This window comes from Eupeodes corollae, chromosome 1 (genome assembly GCF_945859685.1).
Source record: "Eupeodes corollae chromosome 1, idEupCoro1.1, whole genome shotgun sequence".
Classification (NCBI taxonomy): domain Eukaryota; kingdom Metazoa; phylum Arthropoda; class Insecta; order Diptera; family Syrphidae; genus Eupeodes; species Eupeodes corollae.
This window is the reverse complement of record NC_079147.1, coordinates 200,464,708-200,489,004: the sequence shown is the minus strand read 5'-3', so window position 1 is coordinate 200,489,004 and position 24,297 is coordinate 200,464,708. Positions and strand designations below refer to the sequence as shown.

Genomic DNA, 24,297 nt, shown 5'->3' with positions numbered 1-24,297 from the left:
TGAGAGTAAGTTCAAACTCTGAAAATAGTTTATGCTTAAGCTTTTCCTTGACATGTCCCCTTATATATTTAGTATTAATTTGAACAATCTTTATTTTTTAAAAGTACCCAGAAGGAAACTATGGCTCATATTGCATCTGTAAACAGACAAAAAATCAAACATCTTGTGTTTTTAATACAAATATTAGTGTATGTAAATTTTTAACATGAATTTATTATTTTTTTTTTATTTTTGTGACAAAAATTTTAGCAAACATTTTTCTTAATGAAAAAGAAATAAAAAACAATAATAACTTAACAAAAAATAAAATAGCTTTTATTTATTTTTACTTGCTTACAAATTGCATATAAGAAATAAATGTTTCTTATATTTTTGTTTTGATTTGTTTTATTGGATATTTTTTAAGGCTAAAAAACTGCGCATACGTTAGCTACTTATACTAATTTTTTTGTATTTTTTAAAATTTTATTTCGATTAATCTGAATCTGAATCATCATCACCACCATCATCATTGTCGCTATCTTCTAGCTCTGGCATAGGAAAACGTAAAATTGCTGCAATTCCTGTTAATTGTGATAGTTCTGTAAACGAAAAAAAAAGATGAAATACATTATAAACAAACATTAATACAAAATATTATTTGGATGCTTTTTGTTTACACTTAAAAATAAAACTCATAAAAGTCTGTAGGATTCCTAAAATTATGATTAATTTGATTCCTCTGGACATTTTATGCTGTTTTTGTAACTTTGTGTGTTTAAGGGGGTATTCTGGTCTAGAGACATGAATTTTATGTAATTTTTGAAGTGCTGTAGAAAAAAGCAAGCTACAATTTTACCATCAATTTTTTTATACATTATTTATTCACATTAGAAGCATACAAAAAAAAATAAAAAAGTAAAAAAAAAAAAAAAATTCCGTTAGTTATCAGCTGATAGAGTAGTGCGTCTCAAAAATTTGGTGCGTGACCATACCCACGATTTTAACTCTCCTAGAAATCTGAAATCAAAAACTAAAAAAGATTATTAATCTACAATAATGTCGCAATGTCTGGAACTACGGAAAAGTTACAAACATTTTTTTTTACAAAATGGCGGCTGTCTAAAGTAAAATACAAAAAATTTACCATTTTTTTGAACATTCTTCGATTTGTTAAAAATAGTAAAAATAAAAATTTGGGGATGGCCGTAGTTCCGGACGTAGACAAGTCCCTAAAGAAGACTTTCTTAAAATTTCAAGTAAATCGGTTCGGCAGAACCTGAGAAATCGTGGGTATCAGATTCAAAAAGACAGTTCTGAGAAAAACGCGTTTAAAGTACCCCATTATGTCTTTTGTTCTATTAGTTGCAGCCCAACCGATTTGGATGGCTGCTCAGCAAAATACTTATTTCTCCGAAAATAATTCGAATTTGGGAAAATCCTCTAGTAGACATATTCTTAAATAGTTAAACTATGAAAATATGAAAAGAAAAAAAAATCGATTTTTTTTAATTTCTAGACCAGAATACCCCCTTAATGACCTCATTGAGATTTGATTTTTGTGCTTTATGCGTGCTGCGTGCATTTTGTCGAAAATAGATTTTTCAAGCTGTGTGTCCCCGTCCACCAAGTCATCTGCCACAAACGCAAAGAGTGTGTTGAAATGTACACAAAGGTACACGGCCAGATTCGTGACAGCAGCAACCAGTGAGCTCAAGCAGAAGCCGAAAAGGAAGAGATCGCACACGATCACTGTAATGTTTTGGGATGCTGCTAACGTTGGGCTGTGTGCCAATGTTTATATTTCTTTTGTATCTTAACACAAAATAAAAGAACAACAAAATAAAAATACGCACAGAAGAAAATGATTTGTTTAACTTGAATCGAATGAGGAAACCCCTGCGTTGGGTGTTTGTGGCGTGTGGCCATATATCAGGAGCTGCTGTGTCTGTAGTGAGTCATCAATTAGAATGGAGTGGTACGCACGTGAGCTAGAAGTTAGTCATGCATTAGAATTTCTTGTTGTTTTGGTTTTTGTTGTTGCAAACGTTGGAGTTGATTTTGTTACGTTCGGGTATTTTCACCTACAGGATTTAACAGCTATGTAAAAATTCTAAGTAAATTCAAGTTAAATTAATATCATACATATATTTCAATTTAAGGATGTGTTAATTTACAAGAGTTTAAGCTATAAGATATAATTTATTTTCTATTCTATGCCTACAACACAATCGACTTCATTTGCAGTTAACTGAATTTTTTAAACGTAATTTTTAACCAAGGTTACTAGTACGTTTTTCAAATGTCATACAATTTAAACTTATAACTTTACTTTACAAACCTCTACCTTCGAAATGCAATTTTTACAATAAAATACATAGATGTAGTAGAACTTAATCATCATTTTATGATATATTTAAGCTCAAATTAAGTTAAAATAAAAGAAAACTTCATTTAACCTTGTGATACGGGAGACGATTCCTTAAATTTATAGTACTTTCCTGCTTGACGTCGAAATGTTACGAAAATGGAAATTATGAAATTTGGTTCTCTTTCATAGGTAAATCAGTACGACAAATAGCAAACTTTGTGCAAGTGAACCGTTTCACAGTCCATTAAATAAATTCACGATTAAAAAACGAAAAAAGGATTCATAATGTGAGCAGAAAAGTAAAAGGAAAGAAGCCGGATATATACGATGAGAAGCTTCTTTTTAGGCTAATCGACTAAAATCAACTCTTATCTTCGGAATCTCTAAAAAAAAAATTTGAAAGAGACTACGAGTAAAGAAGTTAGTAACGACCTATGGAACGCAGTGCCAGTGGAACCAGAATACAAGATAATAGTCGCATTCACAAAGCTAGTGGCTACGTAGTCAAGGGATTCTGATTGGCTAAATCTAACTGCAAAAGAAGTTGAAATTTCTAATCCGAGTGTACAAATTTCGGCTACAAAGTTGGTGCACACTGGTTTTGACATTTTACAATAGCCTCTAAGTTTTTCATATATGTCATTTAAGCACTGTTCAGTTAAGTAACTTTAATTTTATACTATGGGAGACATTTTTAACAATTTATTAAACAAATATTTTTACTTACGTTCTCCAGAAATGTGCATACTCGAGAATATTTTCACTTCGCCACCGGCATCTCGAACAGATTCCACCAAAGCAACATATTCTTTTCTTTGGCTGACATCTTTGCACCTGAAATAGATATTAACAAACTACATTAAATTTTTCAAAGTAACTACAACAGTTTTTTTCCGAATTTGATAGCAGTAAAAAAGACTGTTTATTCAGCAGCAGTACCCAATTAACACAACGTCTTATAAATTCCAATAAAGTCGTCACACTAATTTGCATATTATCAAGTGTACATTTTTAAAATAAGTTTAACGGATAAACCAGGTCTCAAGGTAATTATAAAGTACAGGTGGTTTTGAGATCAAAAATTGAATCATCAAGTAAGTAAAATAACAATGATGACATTATGTCTAATAGTTGAATGAGAAACTTTTGTATGCGTAATCAACATTAGCACTTATTCAAACGTTTTACAAATTAAAATCCGTTTAGCAAGTTAGCTACGTGACTAGGATTCTAATATCTGCTAATTAATCTCGATTAATTTGTATTTATTTATTTTTTTTTACAAGAGCATATCACCTATAACTATCTACCTACAAGGTCATACACCTTTTTCTCATTTTATAGCCAAAAGAGAGCTATATTTATCTAAGCTAAAAAAATTAATTAATTTTCACACATTCTTGTGATATTATAAATATGAACAACGATTTTAAAAGAAGGTACAATAATAATCCATACCCCACCGCACTACGCCGCCGGTAGCCCTCGAATAGTGGCAAAAGGTAACGAAGAGAAACTTCTTGCGTGTTCTTGAGTTGATATTGAGAGTTTCTTGAGACATGAGACTGCTCCTCGACCGTGTGGCTTTTGCTTTCTCTTTGTGTTTCTCTTTGAAAATCGAAAAACAAATACAGTAAACCTACAATGATGTTTTGTTTGTGCGTTTTTACACCGATTTGAAACGATTTTGTAATTCAAAAATCGATTTTTTAGTTCATCTGGAACTGGGAAGCTTTTATACCATGGTTTAGGTCTTGTTATTTATTAATAGCGTATCTTAACTTAACACTTGACTCAAACAAATGATTGGAAAACGAATTATATTTACAAAGATGAAGTTGAACATTCGAATAGAGAAAAATCTTGTTTGCAATATGTTGTTCTCTTGACCTGAACAATTGAAAACGTTGGATATTGTTTCAAATTGTGTTCATAATTATTTCAAACGTCTCCACCGTTTTTATTATGATTGAAACAAAACTGCATCTCAGGTATGGTTAAACTGGTTGTTTGTACTGTTATAATTTTTCATTATTTTCCTATTTCACAATTAATACGTTTTTAAGATTATATTATTGAGAACAAAGATCACTTTAGGGATAGCTAAATTCGCTTTTGATAATGACATGAAACAATCTCTTATGCAAAGTTTCGGGCATTCCGGACTTTTATATCTCCCTACCAACATACTTTGTCTAACATTGGCTCATACGAGCTAAATGATTTGTCCACTGGGGAGCTTTACGGCTTTAGTTTTACTTGCTATGAGATAAATGCGTTTTTCTCCTGTGTAAACCATTTTTCTAACATACGGGTTCCTGGATTTGAACAATACATGTGGATATCGACTGACCCAAGGTATTTGAAAGATTGTACTACTTCAAATCCGCCGCTTGTCTGATTGTTTGAACAAACATTTTTTTCAACTAAGCTCCAAAGTGTAAACTTCGAGATTGAAAATTTTTGAGACGAAACATCGAAAACTTTCATGTTGAAATAATAACCCTATTAAATAATTGTATCTTTAGAATTTTCATAATTGTAGGTATTTTTGATTCCCTTAACATTTTAAAACAAACAACGTTCCACCATACCCTAATGCAATATAACAAAAAAGAAATACTACTTTACTAAGAGAAAATATGTGCAGTAGCGGGCAAAACAATATGACCATTTTTTAAATATTAGGATTTCTTACGAAACTTTAACCTTCTCTGGAATAATACGAATTATGTTAAATAGAATGGACGAATATTAAATTTTGTCTACTTCTCTGATGAAATGAGTACTGATGCTGCTGTTATCTTAGGCGATTCAAAGCTCGTACATGAAGATCGCTACCATAATTTTTACTATTTCATTAAATGTACATATGTGTCTGCAATGTTTTTAACTCATTTAATGGTCATATCGGGTTTGACTTTAAAAAAAAAGTAACTTTACTGTGCTATTAATAAAAAAAAAGAAATAAGGCCTAATTGAAGTTCAATCTATCGAAGAGTGATGAGACGCTTAGAGTTAGCGAAGAACTGCAATACCAAGTCGTGACTTATTTAAACTTGTACTCTAAATTCGTTCCGAATACTGAGTGTGATCTTAAAACGAAACCTTATAATGTTTTTAGAGACATGTTAATAGTAAACGTAAATTTGACGGATATCGCGCAAGAATGAGCTTTCAAAATTCTTCAAGACATTTTCCAAAATTGTTCGTAGATTATTTTGAGACTGAATTTGAATATTTCTCTTCCGCAAGCATCTATTCCCTTATTTTCTCTAACACACAAGAATACAGTTATCTTACATCAATGAATTGTTAGTTTACTGACGCCTCTATACGTGACAGTATTTTAAAGCTAAATGAATGTTTTAACCCTAAAATACCATAATTTTTGTTGGAAAAAACTGTGTGTTATATATCCTTTCTTTTGTTTCTTCTTTTCAACGAGTCTCTGAAATGTCCTAAGTTCACACAACTTTGGAAATATTCATACCTAATGCCAGTCCTTTAAAAAGGTTCTAATATTTAATTATGAATTATCGTCCTATATTGAAATTGTCTGCCATTCCTAAATTATTTAAATCCTTTGTCTGTGATCTAATTTCTTTTAATTTTTCTTCTGTTTTATGTGAATATCAACATGGGCTTGTGAAAAAATTCTACAATTACTAATTTATTACAACTCTTGAATTTTCGTTTGGATGCATTCGAAAAGCAGTCTCAAGTCAATTGCATCCTTACAGACTTAAGCTAGGCATTTGAAAACTTTATTCAATGTGGGAACATTATTTTGTCCACTATTTTGTAACAATTTCTTTACTAATAAGAATACTTTGTTTTTTCTTCATAACTTATACTATAATTGTTTTTATAACATTTCAACTAACAATAAAATGTTAATTATTTACAGATGATGCTTTAAATATTTAAGTTTTATTAAAAATTCTCAGCACTTTAAAAGTGTTTCTATTGTTTTGTCCGTCACTGTATTAGAATTACTGATCACCTTAAGAGAACGATATGAAATAATTAAATTTCGTTCCTTTCAACTACACTACTTGCCATTTCCACAACACACAACTTTTTAAAATGATCAACAACTGAAATAAAAAACTCGCTTAAGTCTAAAAGCGCGCAGTACGAATGCCAGAACTAACAACATTCAAAAGCCAAGAGCCAAGTAAGCCAGCAATGGGAGTCAGATAGCTAACAAAAAAGACAACCTATCCAAGACCAACACTCAAGAGTATTATTATAGAGTAGAGATAGAGACTAAAGTATGTAAGTGATGAAAGAAAAAACATTTTCTTCAGTCAGCAGTCGCATTTGTGACTGTCCCCAAGACGGTTCTATATTTAGTTGTGTTTTGGCGCCGCAGCCGGTTTATTTTATATTTTATGTGTTAACACGAGAAAACGAGAAAAAATTGTACAAAAAAAGAAGACAATAAAACAAGACAAGACAACGCCGTAAAGTGAAAGTAAATTTCTCAGAGGAGTTCCATCGGAATTTTCTTTATAGGTAATGCCGTACGAAAATAAAAAGAAGTGGCCCTTCATAACATCCTCAATCATCATCATCAACAATATAGCCAACTTGGCACGTATTGATGATGGTATATTAAATTGTTTCCCACTTGACGTACTCATTAAAGAGTGGCCAATAGTGGAATGCAATACAAATTTACTAAAGATTGCCAAAGCATCTTGTCGTCGTCGGCTTCGAATCGTCGCGTCGTCATCGCGATGATGAGTTAAATAGTGATGATCATTGAATATGGAATAATGGAATCTGTTCTGATTTTTTGTTGTTGATATGGTTAATAGGTATATATATGTATATTGTATTAAGATTGACTTCGGAATCAAGTGATGCATTTAACCTTTCCATTGTGTTGGCAATAATATTAATAATATTATTTATTGACTGCGGTGTGAATTTGTTGATTACATTTAATTTATTTTTACGTAATCTTGTAATTCTGTGATCCTCTTCACTAAACATACAGTGCTTTACTATTTACTACCGGCCGGCGCGGCGGCCTCCTTATCTAAGTTATTCTCTGTGGTATCAAATTCTTTAGCTGATAAAAATGTAAGACAACACCGATAAGAAAAAAAAGAACACATTAAATATCTCATTTACAAAATAAAAGTTACAAGTTGAAACATAAAAAAAAGAAAACCAGAAAAGATTTAGAATTCAATTTACAACAACCCTTTAAGTCTTTTCCTATTCAGTTCGTTTGGTCTATTCATGTGAACCGTGTAAGCGAATTCCATAATTTTCTGAAACCCGAGATAACAGCTAAAAGCACACACAAGGAGTTCATTGAAAAGGTCATTGTTGCAACTCCAATCGGTTCGGTATTTTGTGCAGACTGTAGATATATGCATTTGGAGACTATATTAACTATGCACAAGCAGATAACCAGTTTGTAAACCTGATACACAACTTTCGGATTTGAGTTCGAGTCTTCCTAACAGAGGTTTAACTTCTGCAAACAAAAAATAATATCATACAAAACGGATCAGATTTCTTCTCACTTAATACTATAACATACTTACTACATTTAGATAGAGCACAATGCAGATAGAGAGCTCCAGAGTAGAATAAGGCCTTCATTAGCCCAGAAGAGGAGACATTCCATTGGTGGGCTTTCTGTTTTTTTTTTGTTGTGCCCCGGCATGTAAATATAATTCTTTTGTTTTGTACATTTGTATGCATATTTTCTGTTTATTGATGGGAAACTAAAAGAACAAAATAATAACAAGCAAATCGAATGGAAACACAAAAGGGCAAACTCTTTGAAGTAAACTAGTGTGTGCGGATAGAAAAAGAAGATTCAAGCGGAAAATGTCTGTTAAAGTTGAACACGCAACACAACAAATCAAAAAGAAAGAAATGTTCCTCACTAGGGGGAAGATTTATTTTGTTTAAACCAAAGAAACGATGCAACGGTTCGCATATGTTTTGTGGGTGGTTCTGGTTTCTCGTTGATGGTAACTGGTAGCTAGTTGGCATCCTCTGGTGGGATTACGTTGAAAAAGTCTCGCCAATAGTGATTTGATATTGCATTGATAAATTAAATCAAATCAAATCAAACAAAAAATCTCTTAATAGATCTCAAAATAGAAATTTTTATGGAACAAAGAATCTTCTTGTTGTGAGTTGATTTCTGAGCATATGGAAAAATATAATTCAATCAACAAAGAAGAAAATGCAATTTTGTTTCTTCGATTGATAGTTTCGTTTTTATTTGGTTTAACGTAAACTATAATATCAAAAAGACTTACGACATTTTAATAGCTCTTTTAAGGAAATAACTTGAAATTGAGCAAACAAATTCTAAACAAGTAAAATGTAGGCCCCTTTAAGCCTTTTAAATTTAATAAATACCTATTCCGAACTCATAACTTGCTTATTATTATTAAACTAAAGCATAAGTAGTTTTCTCAACATACATACATATTAACATATGTATGTCTTGAGTGAAGGGTTCTATTATATATTTTACTAGGTATTACATCCACTCATGAATGTAACCTCTCAGTATAATGTCTGAACTAAAAAGACTTCAACTTCAATCTGAACTAGAGTCCACTCTTGAGGCTATGAGTGGGTACTGTATGTCGCCTTCCGTTCTGTATTGAATAGATAAGAGGTATATAAAAAAAAATGTTAAGATAATAGCTTGGATAATTCACTTGTTAGTTATGTGAATGAGATTATGTTTTATGAAGATTTAAGCTCTTTTAACGATGTTTATCAGCGGCATAATGTTGTTCCTAGCAAATTGTAAGTTTTGCACGGAATATAAGATATACTTATAATAGAAAAGTTATCAAGAAGAACAAAATGAAAGAACAAGGACACTCTTGTAGCTCCACTCAATTATCATCTTTCACATAAAGTCAGATAGACCTATAAACTACTTTAAAAAAGGTAGTTGGTTTTTTTTATTTAAAAACTTCCAAAGTATTATCTTTTTGTTTAATGAGAGAATGTAAGAACTTTAAAAATAAATATACAAAAAAAATCACTGTACACAGAGGACTAATGTACAGAACTTTTAGAGAAAATGAGTAAACCTAATTATTTTATTTGTTTTCGTTATATTAGTTGAAAAAATTAGAACACAATTTAAATTGTTTAAAAGAGCCCGAATATTTTCATAGCAGTGATAAAGGTTTTGGGGATGTTTGATGTTTTTCATTTTTGTAAAATTCAATATTTTTGTTTTGTTTAGTTAATTTAATGATATTAATTTGTTTTATTATTGGGTAAAATAAACTAACTAATATTCGCTTCTTTGAAAAAAATATGTATTCCATGCAAAATGTTGTTTTAGTAACTACCTATATCAATTCAAAACGACTTAAAGCTTAATTCAAACCATTTTTTGAAATTCCTAAACTTAGAAAATCTATTGGGTTACCTTTGAAAATGATTTATATTAATGATAATATCAGTTATCCTCAAACAATTGTTGACTGTTTTGCTGAGGGTTTTCAAAATATTTACAAGACTTAGAACCTATGACAGATTGCTGTAGTTTTTATTTTCATTTAACAGATGTTAAAAATACTCTAATTGAACTAGAATCTTTATACTACACCGAAGAAAAACAGATTTTAAATTACTGGTCAATTAGTCAATTTGCAACGATTCGAAAGCTTCTTAATAAAATAGTAATAAAATAACATACATATGTATATGTATCTTAAAAAAAGGTCACGTTGCTGGTTTTCAACATGATTTCTTCAATTTTCGATCAACTACTACAAACTTCGCTTGCTTTTCTAACCAGTGGCTTAAATTACTTGAAAAGTGACGTCAAATGGATTTGGTGTACACTGATTTTGTAAAATCTTTCATTAAAGTTAATCACCAAATTTTAGTTAGGAAATTCAAATTATATGGTTTTGACGGTATCCTACTAAATTGGTTTTGATTAATCTAAGGAAAAAAAAATAGTCATTTAGGGGCACTTCTGAGGACCTATTGCTATATTCATCAATGATTTTCCATTAATCTTATGGCTGTCAAAATGGTTAATATTTGCCGATTATGTAACAATGTTCAAAATTATTATGATTGGTTTGAATTTCAACAGGACATTACAAAATTCTGTCTGCTCTATTTTGTGTTTCAGTCGTGAATCAAGATCAATTTTTTTAAATTACTCTTTAGGAAGTTAAAAATTGGTCAGAGTACTTAATATTAAAGACTTTGTTGTTTTTTAATGTAAAGTTTAGTTTTAAGTCAATTTTTTCTCTATTGCAGTATTGTTTAATTATTTTGAATCCTGACACAAAAAAAACTAATTGATAAAATTAAAAATATTCTTTGAATTGCTTTGAGACAGTTCCTAATCCAATCTTAATTTTAAAAGTAGATGTTTGTTGTAAGAAATACATACTCTTGTGACAAGATGAAGAATGTGTTTTATTTGTCCGCAATATTCTCAGTTATAGTATTGATTGTGAGTGTTTGCTCTCCTTAATATAAATGAATGCATCAAGTTGGTCATTGAGAACTATACCATTTTATTTTTTATATTTTCAACGTCATAAACTATAGACAGCGGAAGCCTATTTTTCTTGCTGTAAATATATGTACATACATACATGTATTATAAAGATCTCGCTATATTTGTTTCAAGATCTCAATTTAAATCATCTTTAATCTCATTATGTTCATCTCAATGTTCATCTTAAATTATTTATGCTATGAAATCTCAAATTGCAAAACTTGATTCTTTGAGTTGTTTTGGAATATTAACAGAGGTCAAATGTGAGAAGCCGTTTAATCTGCTTCTTAAGATCCTTACATAGCTCAGAATAAGTCAAAAGAGCTTAAAATAAGTTGTTCCACGACCTATCTTTTACTGGAGACCATGTTACTAAAATTAATCTACGATAGCAAGTTTTTAATTATGAAAGTCATTTGTCATTTAAATGTCTCCCCCATTTTGAAGAACTAAAAAAGTGAATATGAAATTTCAAAATGTGTCTTTGTACATCAATGAAAAGTCAAGAATCTACAATTACACTCTTAAAGATCATGTACCTACCTAATCTAAAAACAAACGTCATCAATTCATTATCAAGGTCTTTTCAGTGACAGTTGTTAATTTTTTTTATTAAAAATAGTATTATTTTTAGACGATCTTATCGAGAAATCAAAACAAACAAAGAAAAAAAACTACTTAGAAAACACAAAAGTTTAAAATTCCATTTCTACTACAAAAGACAACCAACTTCCCGCACATGAAAAACATGGAATTTAATTTGTACTCTTTTTTGTCGAAAATAGAAAAAAGAAATATCCACATCAAACACGACACATCTGTCAGCCAGTTAAAACAAATGATCGAATTGGAAACCTAAATATTGAAATTCAATTCAATTGAAAACACATGTTAAGAAAAAGCGCTTAAAAGAGTGGTGTTGAGGTTGGGAATGGGTATGTGGATGGGGTGACAAAAATAATCGAACTAAAATAAATAATGTGCGACTTCATTTTTGTATTTACAAGACAAGTACGATAGAGTCTGTTAGTTATTTTTGATAATTCCACTTTCCAAAATAGGGGGAGACTGTTTTTGTTTATGGTCTGTTTCTGTTTCTGTTGCTGATCGCCCACTAAGGTACAACTTGTCTCCATTAATATAGACATGCCTATTACTACCTGCCATGATAGTTAATTAAGCATATTAATAATGTAAAAGCGGGTGGGATTAAGACTATAAGGTGCCTTATAAAACACAACCGACCGACGTGACGGAGACGACACGCCTTCAGCGTTAGCCTTTTCAAAAAATCAGTGCAGCGACGACGATGATTGTTAAACAATTATTGCGCTTGTCTTGCATGACCAATTTCTACATCAGTAATTAGAGCAATTTGCAAAACATATTTTTTTTCCATTTGAGAAGGTGCAAAATATATCACTTTTGATCTTTATATTAAATTTCAGATAATAGTTCTATTGTTCCGTCGCCGCCATCAGAATGCAACTAACGCCAGATTACTTAATTTCGGAATGTGGTTGCCCCCAGCAAATCTCCAATGCAATAGAATTCCCCGCCAATATGAAGAAGGAAAACTACTTCCCAAGTTCTAAGCTTAGATATCACAATTATATCACATCGTCGAGAAGAAGACTGCTACCGAGAAGAGAATCACTCTCAGATTACTATGACAAACTGTTGGTGAACTCAACAGCGCCGATGGCGATAGCGATGACGATTACGACGAACACTACTACAGATATCAGCAAAAGGCAACAACCCATGCAGGCTGATACATTAAAACATATGAAATGTGCTATGAATGAGGCGATCCGCAAGGCTGATAAGCATTGTAGCCGGTAAGTCTATCTTGTGCAGCTTGAATTACCTAGGTTTTTCTTAATACGAGTATAGTGATTAAATCCTTTCTCGTTCTCGTTGTAATTCATAGAAATCAACATTCGGTAAATATTGAAGACAGCAATAAGAAGCAATACCGCTGACTGTTGGCCGTTGAGAGAGACATATTGGAATTCTCAGAAAATTAGTTTAAGACAATTTGTACATAATAATAAATTATTTTTTAAAGATGAAATCGATTTGTATTTGCTATGGTCGATAGTCATCGACGCCAGGTAAGCTTAGAGACAGCGAAACTTTTTGTTTCTGCTTATAACTAATGCCAATGCGATATCCATAGAATACAAATTAGCCTTATACTTGCAACTTATAAGGCTCGGACACATTCCCAACACCCATCATCAGAGTACAAATTCGAATAACGAAATAATAAAAAGGTAAAACAAAATATATAAATAAAATTATATACGTCGCGATTTTTTAGCTCCTTATTTGCTACACACAACCTTGATCAAGAGTCAATGCTGCTGTTGTTGATAGGCAAATTGGAGCACATCGGCTACGGTATCGGCATCAATTCATCGTGAAGGTTCCTTGGCCGTGCAAAAATAAATACTTATATGGTTATAATGTCGTCTTTCGGTACACATATGTACATATATTTATACTTTATTTTTGCATTAACTTTGCGGTTAGTGGTGGTTTTTCATGCGTGGAATTCAGACATTTAACTTCTTTGTGAAACAAAAAGAAGGTAACAGACAGTTACGTTGGTTGTTTTCTAAAAAAGGGGGGCATAGGAAGAGAAACGTCAATGCCCGCTTATGGACTCAAATAATGTGTAGGTGCATTACAAAGTTGAAACGCTTATGTTTGACGTTGCAAGTTTATGCTAAACGAAACAATAAGTAAATTAGTAGGCAAATGAACAATTATACTAAAGAGCGGTGGCTTCACTTCCAAACTCATCAGTTTGTGTAGGATGACCACAGAGAAATCGCGATGATCCATACTTATTTTAACGGAACCTTTTGATATGCGTTGACATGTTATTTCTTTAACATCGTCTCTGAAAGATTATGACAAAATCGGATAAATGTACCTTGGATCGTTTCGAGAGAAAAGTTCTTTTTTTGATCTATGCTCCCGTATGCATAGAAGTTGAATGGAGGAGATGATGGCACGTTGCAGTAGAGGAAGGCCGCAGATCAAGTAACGTGCACAAGTTGAAAGTGACAATATATTTTACAGTAATATTTATTTGCATTAATTACCTCTTATCATCACACCTTTTGTTTATTTGCCTAATGTTTTCTTCTCAAAGGAGTTTTTCATTCGTTTGGATTGCAGGTTGGTTCTCTTTTCCATCTTGGTTTTTCGAATATGGTTAAAATAAATAATATAAACCGAAGTTGTACAAACCAATCGCAGCTAAATAATATAGAACGCGCAATGATTAATGTTTTATGCAATCAGCAATCGGGTGACTTTAGGTGACTTTAACTGCAACATATTAAATGATTCATTTCTTGTCAACAATATGAGTACCTAAAATCTCTTTCCTGTTAACACTTCATCACCCACCCATTTCACTTCTCACAGTAGCACCCTTCTTGATGTATTTTTTGTCAGTCATATTTATAAAGTTCTCAAGTTTAATCAAATATCAGTGCCTGCCTTTTTGCGTCACGACCTAATTCATTTGACATTTCAATGCGATCCATTGATTTCGAGCAAAACTATAAGATTTCGCGACTTCAAACGAGTGAATACGAGCCAATTAGAAGATGATTTAAAACGAATTGAATGATTTCGAATTTATGAAATGCCTTTTGTCGACGATCAAGTTTTTTTCAATCAAGAGAATATAAGAAACTTATTTGAAACACACATTCTACTGATCACAAAAACTTTAATAACAACAAATTCTTCGTGGTTTAACACGCACATTAAAAATATTATATATGAACGCGACCAGGCCTATAAACGTAGGAAGCATTTTCGACTAAATATTTTGTATATTGAATTTAAACGATTGAGAAACAAAGTTACAGCTGAGATACGAAATGCAAAAAAAAGTTATCTCGCACCAAAGTTAGATCCTTCACAATCGGGTAGAAACCTTTGGAAAAACTTACGTGAAATTGGCATTGGCAAGCAAAAAAAGATGAACTATGATGATGTTGACTGTGATGAGCTCAATAAAAAGTTTTTGTCGCTTCCAAACTCTAAATTAAATGAAGAAACATCTTTTGCTTCATTTGAGAATGCGTCTTTTTCATTTTCTTGTTTTAGTTTCTCGCAGGTAACTGAAGCTGACGTCTTAGAGAGTTGCATTTATATAAAATCCAACTCTATTGGAATAGATGAAATTCATCCAGTCTTTGTTAAAGCTATACTACCCTACATTCTAAGATACTTAACACATCTTTACAATACAACATTAATGTCGAATGTTTTTCCATTAACAAAAACAAAAATTATTCCAATTCCAAAAAACGAACGTGAGTTTCAACCAATTGCGATTTAAACATTTCTATCTAAGGTTTTAGAGAGAATTATGAATTTTCAGATAAGGAATAACCTAACTGAGAACAATCGGCTGTGTGAACCAATCTGGCTTTCGTCCTAATGATACTGGCTAAAATATTGCTCGTGCCTATAATGCTCTACTGCTGTGAAATTTTTCATAATTGTAATTATGAGCACAAGCGCAAACTTAATGTTGCTTACAATAGTATTGCCAGATACATTTTTGGATTAAAAAGATACGATCGAGTTTCTAATTTCTCAAGGTCTATCTATGGCCTTTCTCTTGAAAACCTTTTCAAGCTTAGATCACTTGTATTGCTAAATAATGTTATACAAACGCGTCAACCACCTTCCCTTTATGATAGGATGCGTTACTCACATTCTACTAGAACATTAAATATTGTACCCATACGTTACACGTTCTTAGTATCAGAACGCCAATTTTTCATAGCTGCGTTTCGTCTGTGGAACTGTCTTCCTCGATCTTTAAGAACGATAAACTGTACTAACTAAGGAATATTTGCTAACCTTAAGGTAGTGATAATTTGAGTCCTTATTATTTTTTTTTTCTGTTAGTTATAAAGTATTATTTCTTGATTTTTATTTTGTATTAATTTGAATTAAACTTTTTTTTTTAAACTGTTCACATACATACATACAATTTAATTTAATTTTCATTTGGAAAATTCACAAACAAATATACACAACACATAATATAATAATTAAGTTTATACTTTCAAATTCATTATTTGTATTTCTTTATATTAAAAAGAGGATTTGGTATTTTTTATGAGAAAGGCGATTTTTTCTTCCTAAATCATTTATCATTAATCGTATACATTTATTGCAAAATGTTTGATCTTAATAAAGTTGCTTATGTATTTCAATTGCAAGCCAAATGCATGCAAATAACAAATTATAGATAACTATAATTTGTTATTTGTTAGATAACTATAATTTGTTATTTGCATGCATTTGGCTTGCAATTGAAATACATAAGCAACTTTATTAAGATCAAACATTTTGCAATAAATGTATACGATTAATGATAAATGATTTAGGAAGAAAAAATCGCCTTTCTCATAAGAAGATATCAAAAAACAATTTGATTCTTGATTTTTGTTGCCATAATGATAAGTTAAACCTGGAATTTGATTATTAGTAACGAAATCACAGCAACCATATATTTTAAATCAGCCATTAGGCTTTTTTTGATTCAGGCAGATATTTAAGGATAATATTGTTTCTTTTACGAAAAGAAAGATCAGTTTGGCAAGTGCATCATTAAACACAATTTAAAATTTGGAATTAAATTAAATTTTGGGGATTCGTAAAAATTTCCGATTACGATAAAATTCATGATAGGGTTGATTAACAAAAAAAGATTTAAAACTAGACTTACATTTATTTTTTTAGCTTTTTTGTTTATTTAGTATAAATAGGAATCTTTTCTAGAAGAGACGGTGTGTGTAAGTTACCTGCTAAAAAATTGGACAGAAAGAGAACATCAACGACTTCGCTGCGATTTTGGAGGGTTTGCAGATGAACAAGTTTTAAACGACGTTCATAAGGTGGTAAGAATATATAATTACCCCAAGGAAGACGGCGGAGTGAAAATCAAAGAAATATGCGATGTACAGAGAGTTCTAAAGGAGAGATCTAACAAAGGTGGTGTATAGGGATTTAGTGACATAGGGGTTCAGAAATCTTTAGACCAACGTTTTATGAAGCCAAGGGATATTGGCCTTGTTACTAATATAATGATAATGAGCTCGAGAATTTAACTGAGTGTCGCAAATAACTCCTATGTCGCTAACAAACCAGACAGAAAGAATGTTAACATCGTATGGAAGGGGTAAACGCTTACGGTACATGTTATAAATTTGCATTCAGCTACATTGAGTTCCAAGAAATTCGTATCGCACCAAGTCTGAAATGAGTCAAGACCATTTTGGAGTAAAACAGAATCGGATGAACAACTTCCTTGATAGCTAAAACAAATAATAAAGAACTCATGAGATTTCATATATTGGATCGGAGATTGAGAACCTAAACACAACTCTATATCAGCCGCTTTCAAGATACGATCTGAGTCTCGAAATAAAAAAGGTTGGGATATCAAGGGCTTTAAGTTTAAGATTAATAATTTGATGACAGAGACAGATAACGTCCACTTCATTCCCTTTCTCTAATTCGCTTAGAGTTTTGGACACAAATTAAGTAAGATTGGTTGTAGTGGTTCTTCAGCTTGTCACTAGGATAAAAGAGTGGAGGTGATCCAGATTTGAATTTCATAGAAAACCTTTGGGAGGTCATGAAGTGGGAAATAGAATAGGAAAGGAATACATTACATATTAAATGTTAAATTTTCTTGCTTGTATTTAAATAAAAACTAGAATTGATTTTTATTTTCGCATATTTTAGTGACAAACAAAATTCATAGTGAATTCAGACTAATCAAGCTTAAGCTGAATTAGTAATTTATACAAAAAAAACTATTTTTCAAAATAATGAAGAAAATTTGATTGTTAATAGATATTTATTGTATTCTCTATAAAATAATGTTAAAATATGTGAAAAATAGCCAAAATTTCGATTTTTGTTTTATAAAAACTTTGAGCCTTTGCTTTGCTCTTTTCAACGATGCAAAGGTTTTAATACTTCAAATGAGATTTAATGCCTTAGTTTGCCTTTTGAATTGCTCAAACGCATAAGTACTTTAGGCATTTTTCAACTTAAAGGTCCTTTTCCTAAAAACTCCATTTTTTAACCTTTAGCTACCTCCACAAATCAAACCTATTAAGATATCTTAACAGAATTGTCGGTGATTGTTCATAGCAACAACTTAAAACTAATCCTGGGGCAGGCTCTTTCCAGGTGGCAATTGACGTAGTTTTAGTGTAGTTGGCACCAAAAACTTGTATATATGTTCATGTTTAAATTTACAACTTTGTTAATTTTGAATTTTTTAAAATCTAAGAATTTTCTTGAATATATTCTTTACCACATTTTATTCTTATTTCTTTAGTTTTACGTGCGTGCGTTTCAATTTCATAAATATGTTAGTATTAGGTGCTGAGATACAATTTCTTTATATTTTTGTATGTAGTGTCATTGAAAACAAGGATACAAATACTCCCGTTGATAATATTTTAGCAAAGTTAGCAATTAATCAAAACTTACCTAAAGAGATTATCTGATATAAGAAGAGTTTCAATAGCCATGGCATCGGCAGCCATTTGAATGTGTTTCTTTCCATAGAAAGCTTTAGCTGGTTCACATTGCAAAACAGTATAGAACTGCTCTAAGGCTTTAACCTCACCAGCTGCTTTTGTATCGGACATTTTCGCAATGACGGCTGGTTCTTGAAGAACCTCTAAAAAAAAAAAAAACAAATACAAAAATAATAAAATATCAAATTTAAGAATAAACATAAAATCAAGTTGAAAAAATAAAGCAAACAAACCTTTCAATGAATGTTTAAAACCCGATGAAGAATGCACCAGCATGAATTTGCTTTTATTTTCTAAAAGAACCTACAAACAAAAACAAAAAACAAACCAATTACATACAAGTAAGAAAAATAAAACAAAAATGATAGCAACTGTACCTTAATGTCAGAATTCACAGCTTGTTGATACATATATTCAAAAAATTGATCACGTACAAAACCAGGCGAGGCAATAAGAACACATTTGACCACATCAAAATTAACATGTCGTAAAATTCCCTGCATCACGGACTCATAGAATTTAGCTAAACCTTTTTCGTGTTGTTGGACATTTCCTTTACGTTTGCGTGGTATTGAAATTTCAATTTTACTACGCACCAATGTCATACTAGCTGTTATTAAACAAACATGAGCTAATCCTTCTTGCATGACAACAGCTGCTACATCCGCTGATTGTGTAACATCACACGCCATATCGATGCGTTCTAAGGCAATTGAATCCCATTCGGGTTTGCATAATTGAAATTTTCGATTTAATTCTAAATCGAGAGTGTGATATGCCCCCATCTATAAATGAAAAGTTAAGAGAGAAATTGTTTTAAAAAATTGAACTTAAATAAGAATAAATCAATTTACCTTAACATATTGATTTTCTTCAATGTTGCGACCTTTTAAGCGAAGGACACATGCCTGAGTATCAAAATCTATAGACTCTACGCGAATAGTTAATGTTGTTCGGACACGATTACTTGTTGAAGAACCAGTAGCTGTTTCATTTTGTACCTGCAATAATGGAAGTTTTATTTAAACAATTATTTTTTAAATGTGCATAAAAACATCAAATTTATCGGTCATGTAGTTAACATTGACTCAAAAACGAAACAAAATATGCTATAGCCATCAGAAAAAAACAATAGTTTTTAACTTTGTAATTCAATATCAATTGGGACCAGGAGGGAAATTTATATTTTTTTAATCGGGAATCTCCCTGGAAATAAATTTTAGTCCAACAAAAATTCTCAAAATTCAGTCTCAACATTTCACAAGCATTAACCCATTTACTACATTTAGATGAAGTTTTTTTCAACTTACGGAAATCTGGCAAATGAGATCGATCTCCATTTTTGTTCTAGCAAACGCTCAAAATAACGAGATTTGATACTGAATACATTTCGCATACAGCTTAATATTTAAAAAGTATACACTATGACAATATTCTCAAGGCTACATTCAGCAAAGTACCCATAATACTCTAGCCTTCGAATCCGAAAATGAATAAATATGTTGGGATCTACAAATCTAGTCTCTCCAATTTGAACTGGGCTTATTTCAGAAACTTTAATGTTTTGGGAGCTCCATTTTTTTCTTCCTATTTTGATGCTTAAGTACATAATATTTTCTTAATACGTCATTAATCGTTTCCTCCTGCGTGTGAAAAACTGACATCTGATATTGTTAGTAGGGTTAAGAACAATTAGGTGACTAATATCTAGCAACCATATCCGATACTTAGGATTGTTCTTTTTTTATATATATAATTAGAACACACTCAAAGGGCTAAATTTTACGAAAAGAAGGTAGGGTTAAAAAGCAGGTGTCGGTGTACATTTAAATTACTGAACATTACCACATTCGGCTAGTACGGCTAAAAACCGAATCTCTGTACTTTACTGTACGGCCGAAATTGTCTTCGAGTGCATACTGATTTGCATTCTTAGAAGCGCGAGTATTGATATTTTAATACTCTTTACTGTCCAAAAGGCTTAAATAAGTTTCTTGAGCACCAGCCCACAGATTCGAGTTATTCTCAAGTTTTGGACGCATTAAAGTTTTGTAAATTGTAGCCAAATCAGAAGTAGACAACAATTTCTCGCATCGTCTCAGAAAAGCCAAACATCTTACGTCAATGTTGGCGTATATGATCACTTCACAAGAGGAAGTTAGTGATGCACATACCAAAAATATCAAGATGTTCAGTTTCATTTGTGCAAATGCCACCCATGAATAATGGTAAGTGGGGTGAATTTCGCTTTAACAATACACGACCGTAACAGACAGAATAGAGCCATGGGGAACACCAGCATTTATTTTGTGGTTTACAGGAGTGAACCTATTCAATACTACTTGAATTGAAAGATCCGAAAGCTAGTTTGTAATCCAATAAAGGAGGGTTTTATCTTAACCGAGAGCACACATTCACTATAAGGGGGCCTGAAGCCAAACCCTATCAAATCCCTTGAAGTATCAAGCGCTATAGTCTTCCACTGTTATTTCTTCAACTGATAGTTAATCGGCGCTTTGATTACCTTGGAAAAGGACGTAAGTGCAAGTGGTTGATAGTAAGAAAGATAAAAGGATTCGCCTTTTTTTGGGTATGATCTTGACAAAAACTGTTTTCCATCCACTCGGAATGAGATTTGGAGATAAATAAAAATGCTTAAGCAGTGCTTTTGACAGCGTTGAAAAACATCTCTTCAATACAACAAATACAAAATAAGTTTTAGTTTACAATTAGTATTTTCGTTGGCCTCAGTTGGGGAAGTATACTCGACATTTTTAATTTTTTGATTTACTCCTCTTTTTTGATTTTACAATCACATTTTATCTTAATCTAAAAGAGGATTCTTCTAAAGGAGACTTATATCAAATAATGTCGAAATTCAGATTTTATTATTAAGAATCTTAGACAAAGTTATGAAGGACAGTTCCATGATTACAGATTCTGCTTTATACAGTTCAAGTGTGGTAACCTACACCTGAACTATATTCCAAAATTTAAAACAAAGTAAAAACTAAACAAAAAATCATAAATACTTGCATCGATTTTCGGAATTTGTACTGAGTCATCCGAATAAAATTTCCTTGAATGATTATTGACTTAAACCGATTCAAGTTTAATTCAAAGTTAAGTTCGAAACTAATAAATATTTATTCCCTTATATTGCTTCTTAATTTGCCAAACATTTTTTGACTTTTTACCTTTCGTATTGTTGTGCTTCGGACGCTGTCTCCTTCTGTTATCAGATTATAAGCATGCCACATATCTTCAGGTTCCTCTGGGATAAGTACCACAGTCCTTGAATGTAAATAATATTAAATTTTATTTATAAATAACCTTAAAAAAGTAAAATCATCTATTCGGCCTTCCTCAAGCATTCACAACATCTAACGAAAAAATAACAACAACAATGAAAAATTATAGAAGAACTCTTATTACTTACCCCTGATAAGATTTATCTACACTTCTATTCACTAACTTCATGATGGCAATAATAATATTAATAGTAATAGTTTTTTAACGTTTTGTCACTTGCATTTATTTTGTTTACTCGTCAATTTATTGTTGAAAATTTTCATTTTTCTTTTTCTCTGTGGATTTGTAATAAACAAATTTAACGACAGCAAAACACGACGACGACAACTAACGACGAACCAACATCAAGCAGGATGGGATTGACGACGACGCACGGTTCGCAAAATAATTTGCATGACATTTGTAAATTGACAGATAAATTTACAGTTTTTCAATTCCATTTGTCATACTATGCCGCATTGGATGATGCCATCGGAGGAAATTGAATGTATTCAGGAGATTTTCCGAAATATTACTTTTTTTTAAATAAACTTGCTTGGGAATCTGCACACTTTTTTTGAGCAAATCTCTCAAATTTCTTGAGAGAAGTTACTTTCAGTATCGTGGTTTGTAATAAGCAGCTCACGAAATGAAAACAGTAAGTAGACTCTAAAAAAGTCGATTATTATTCTTATGTACATCTTTTTGAATGAGATTTAACTTACATTTTTAAAGTACTTATCTATTTAGGTAAGAATTTGTTGTAGTAAAGATGGTACCGCATTAACAAGAAGCCATGACGATAGAAAGAAGTAAATTATTAGAAATTAAAGCAAAGATTTTTACATTGCACAAATTTGTTGAGGGTATTTGCTTTCTGTGCGTTAAAATATTAGTTTAGCGCTAGTCAAGTATATTATAAAAATAATCCATAGCTAAAAACAAAGTAACAAACAAAATATTGTTTTGTTTACGAGATTCTTCTTAAACGTACCTACTTGAACTCCGAGTAGAATAAGTCTCATTGTTTTCTTCTGGTTTCTGGTGTTTTTTTTTTTCAATTAAATAGACTTGCAGCTCTTGATTATTAAGATTTTTGATCTGAAAAGAAATAGATTTTGTTAAATATTTAGACAAAACAAAATAATTTACATAAACTTACTTGTAGAATCTCAAATTGAATGTTTTGTTTTTTGAAATCGAAATTGTGGAACTGTCAGTTTTGACAAGAATTCCATTATTAGTTAGTAGTAGTAGTTTTATTGAGATTTTTCTTTTTAACACATGTATATTATTAATTCTATTACATAGACACTTATATATATGTATTCAATTTGTCGACTTAGAATTGGTCTGACTAACAATTAATATTGATATTTTTTAAGATTTTTCAGAAAAAAAAACAAATTTAGGTAGCTAAAGATATTTTCCTTTTACAGTTTAAGAATTTTAATAATACGTCCACTCAACAAGACGATAACATAAAAGATACTTAACCTAATGAAAAATGAAATGAAATGGAACTGAGATATGAGCGTATATAGACGTCTCTATCTAAACACTAGAGTAGTGTGCACGTATATTTTATTCAGAAGAATACCAATTTCATAAGTCATTTATGACAGCCAGTTGGGTGGTTGTTTTAATGTTTTTTATACATACTCATATTTTTAGATTGAATATACATAGGTATTTAGATACACATTTTTGTACTTTTTGCAGTTCAATTATAATACTTAATAATACTTAAGAATACTTAAAAATACTTAAAAATACTTAAATTAAATGATACTTATTATTATTAAATTAACTTCACAGCCAAGTTACTAATTATATTATAGGAACTCGAGTTAGTCTAATCACAATCAGGTAAATAAAGTTGGACGCAATTTTTGCTTACTGGTTTTCGTTTTTTGTTTTTAATTTTATTCAGTCTTTATAGTTGCAACCGTAAGAGAAGGGCGTTAGGAATGCTGGGCAGCCTAGCCTCTGTACGTATTTGGAAATTGTTTTTTGTAGAATGGAGAGGTAAATAGGTTGTCCTCATCAGGGACACAAAAGGCTGAGTTGGAACCCTCGTTGAGGATGCTTATTGGGGACATGTAGTATCTATCATGAACGGACCAATTGATGTTACCCTCGTAAATGTCCCGAAGGACAGGGTTTTCATGATTTTGTAAGGAAGAAATTCTTTTCTTAGAGAGACAAATCAGATAGTCAAGCAGGGGAGAGATACGCGAGTCCTGGTATAATGTCTTGTTGCTATGCCATTTACCACCTGGTCTGCGGCCTTTATTAATACATTTTCGGATGATGTAGCGTTCGAATCTATGGAGTTCCAATGCAATATTGGGGGTGATATGAAACCATATGAGGAAACCATAGCACATTAACGGACGAATCAAAGTTTTATACATTAGAAGTTTTGTTTTTATTTCAACATGTTTTGAGTTGAGCAGAAGCTTAAGCTTTGCAGCTGCACCCTTACTATTATTCAAAGCCTTTCTCGCATGAGC

At 31.4% G+C, this 24,297-nt stretch overlaps 2 protein-coding genes across 5 annotated transcripts; one reads left to right on the top strand and one right to left on the bottom strand.

The window, feature by feature from the left end:
• Nucleotides 1-289: 289 nt before the first annotated feature.
• On the bottom strand, nt 290-22,177 carry LOC129939801 (protein pelota). Its single transcript, XM_056047956.1, has 8 exons — nt 21,930-22,177; nt 21,688-21,784; nt 19,345-19,491; nt 18,868-19,275; nt 18,724-18,793; nt 18,441-18,633; nt 3,078-3,184; nt 290-581 (listed from the first exon to the last, which is right to left on the bottom strand). Exons 1-8 carry the CDS (start codon nt 21,968-21,970, stop codon nt 475-477), a joined length of 1,170 nt encoding a protein of 389 aa, XP_055903931.1. The 5' UTR covers nt 21,971-22,177; the 3' UTR covers nt 290-474.
• LOC129939802 (uncharacterized) lies at nt 6,490-12,960 on the top strand. Of its 4 annotated transcripts, none has more exons than XM_056047958.1 (3): nt 6,490-6,631; nt 12,332-12,724; nt 12,817-12,960. In XM_056047958.1, exons 2-3 carry the CDS (start codon nt 12,366-12,368, stop codon nt 12,866-12,868), a joined length of 411 nt encoding a protein of 136 aa, XP_055903933.1. In that variant the 5' UTR covers nt 6,490-6,631; nt 12,332-12,365; the 3' UTR covers nt 12,869-12,960. The 4 variants fall into 4 exon arrangements, with proteins under 4 accessions (XP_055903933.1, XP_055903932.1, XP_055903934.1 ...); XM_056047957.1 differs by lacking the exon at nt 6,490-6,631 and adding an exon at nt 6,659-6,871; XM_056047959.1 differs by lacking the exon at nt 6,490-6,631 and adding an exon at nt 6,911-7,176.
• Nucleotides 22,178-24,297: the final 2,120 nt, after the last annotated feature.

Bases quoted from the DNA above. Each gene is read 5' to 3' on its own strand.
- LOC129939801 (XM_056047956.1), bottom strand. From the start codon at position 21,970: ATGAAGTTAGTGAATAGAAGTGTAGATAAATCTTATCAGGG. The intron at 21,785-21,929 runs GTAAGTAATAAG...TTTACATTCAAG, and splicing joins GTAGATAAATCTTATCAGGG to GACTGTGGTACTTATCCCAG. The intron at 18,634-18,723 runs GTTTGTTTGCTT...TTTTTTTTTTAG, and splicing joins TTTTAAACATTCATTGAAAG to AGGTTCTTCAAGAACCAGCC.
- LOC129939802 (XM_056047958.1), top strand. From the start codon at position 12,366: ATGCAACTAACGCCAGATTACTTAATTTCGGAATGTGGTTGCCCCCAG. The intron at 12,725-12,816 runs GTAAGTCTATCT...TGTAATTCATAG, and splicing joins GCTGATAAGCATTGTAGCCG to AAATCAACATTCGGTAAATA.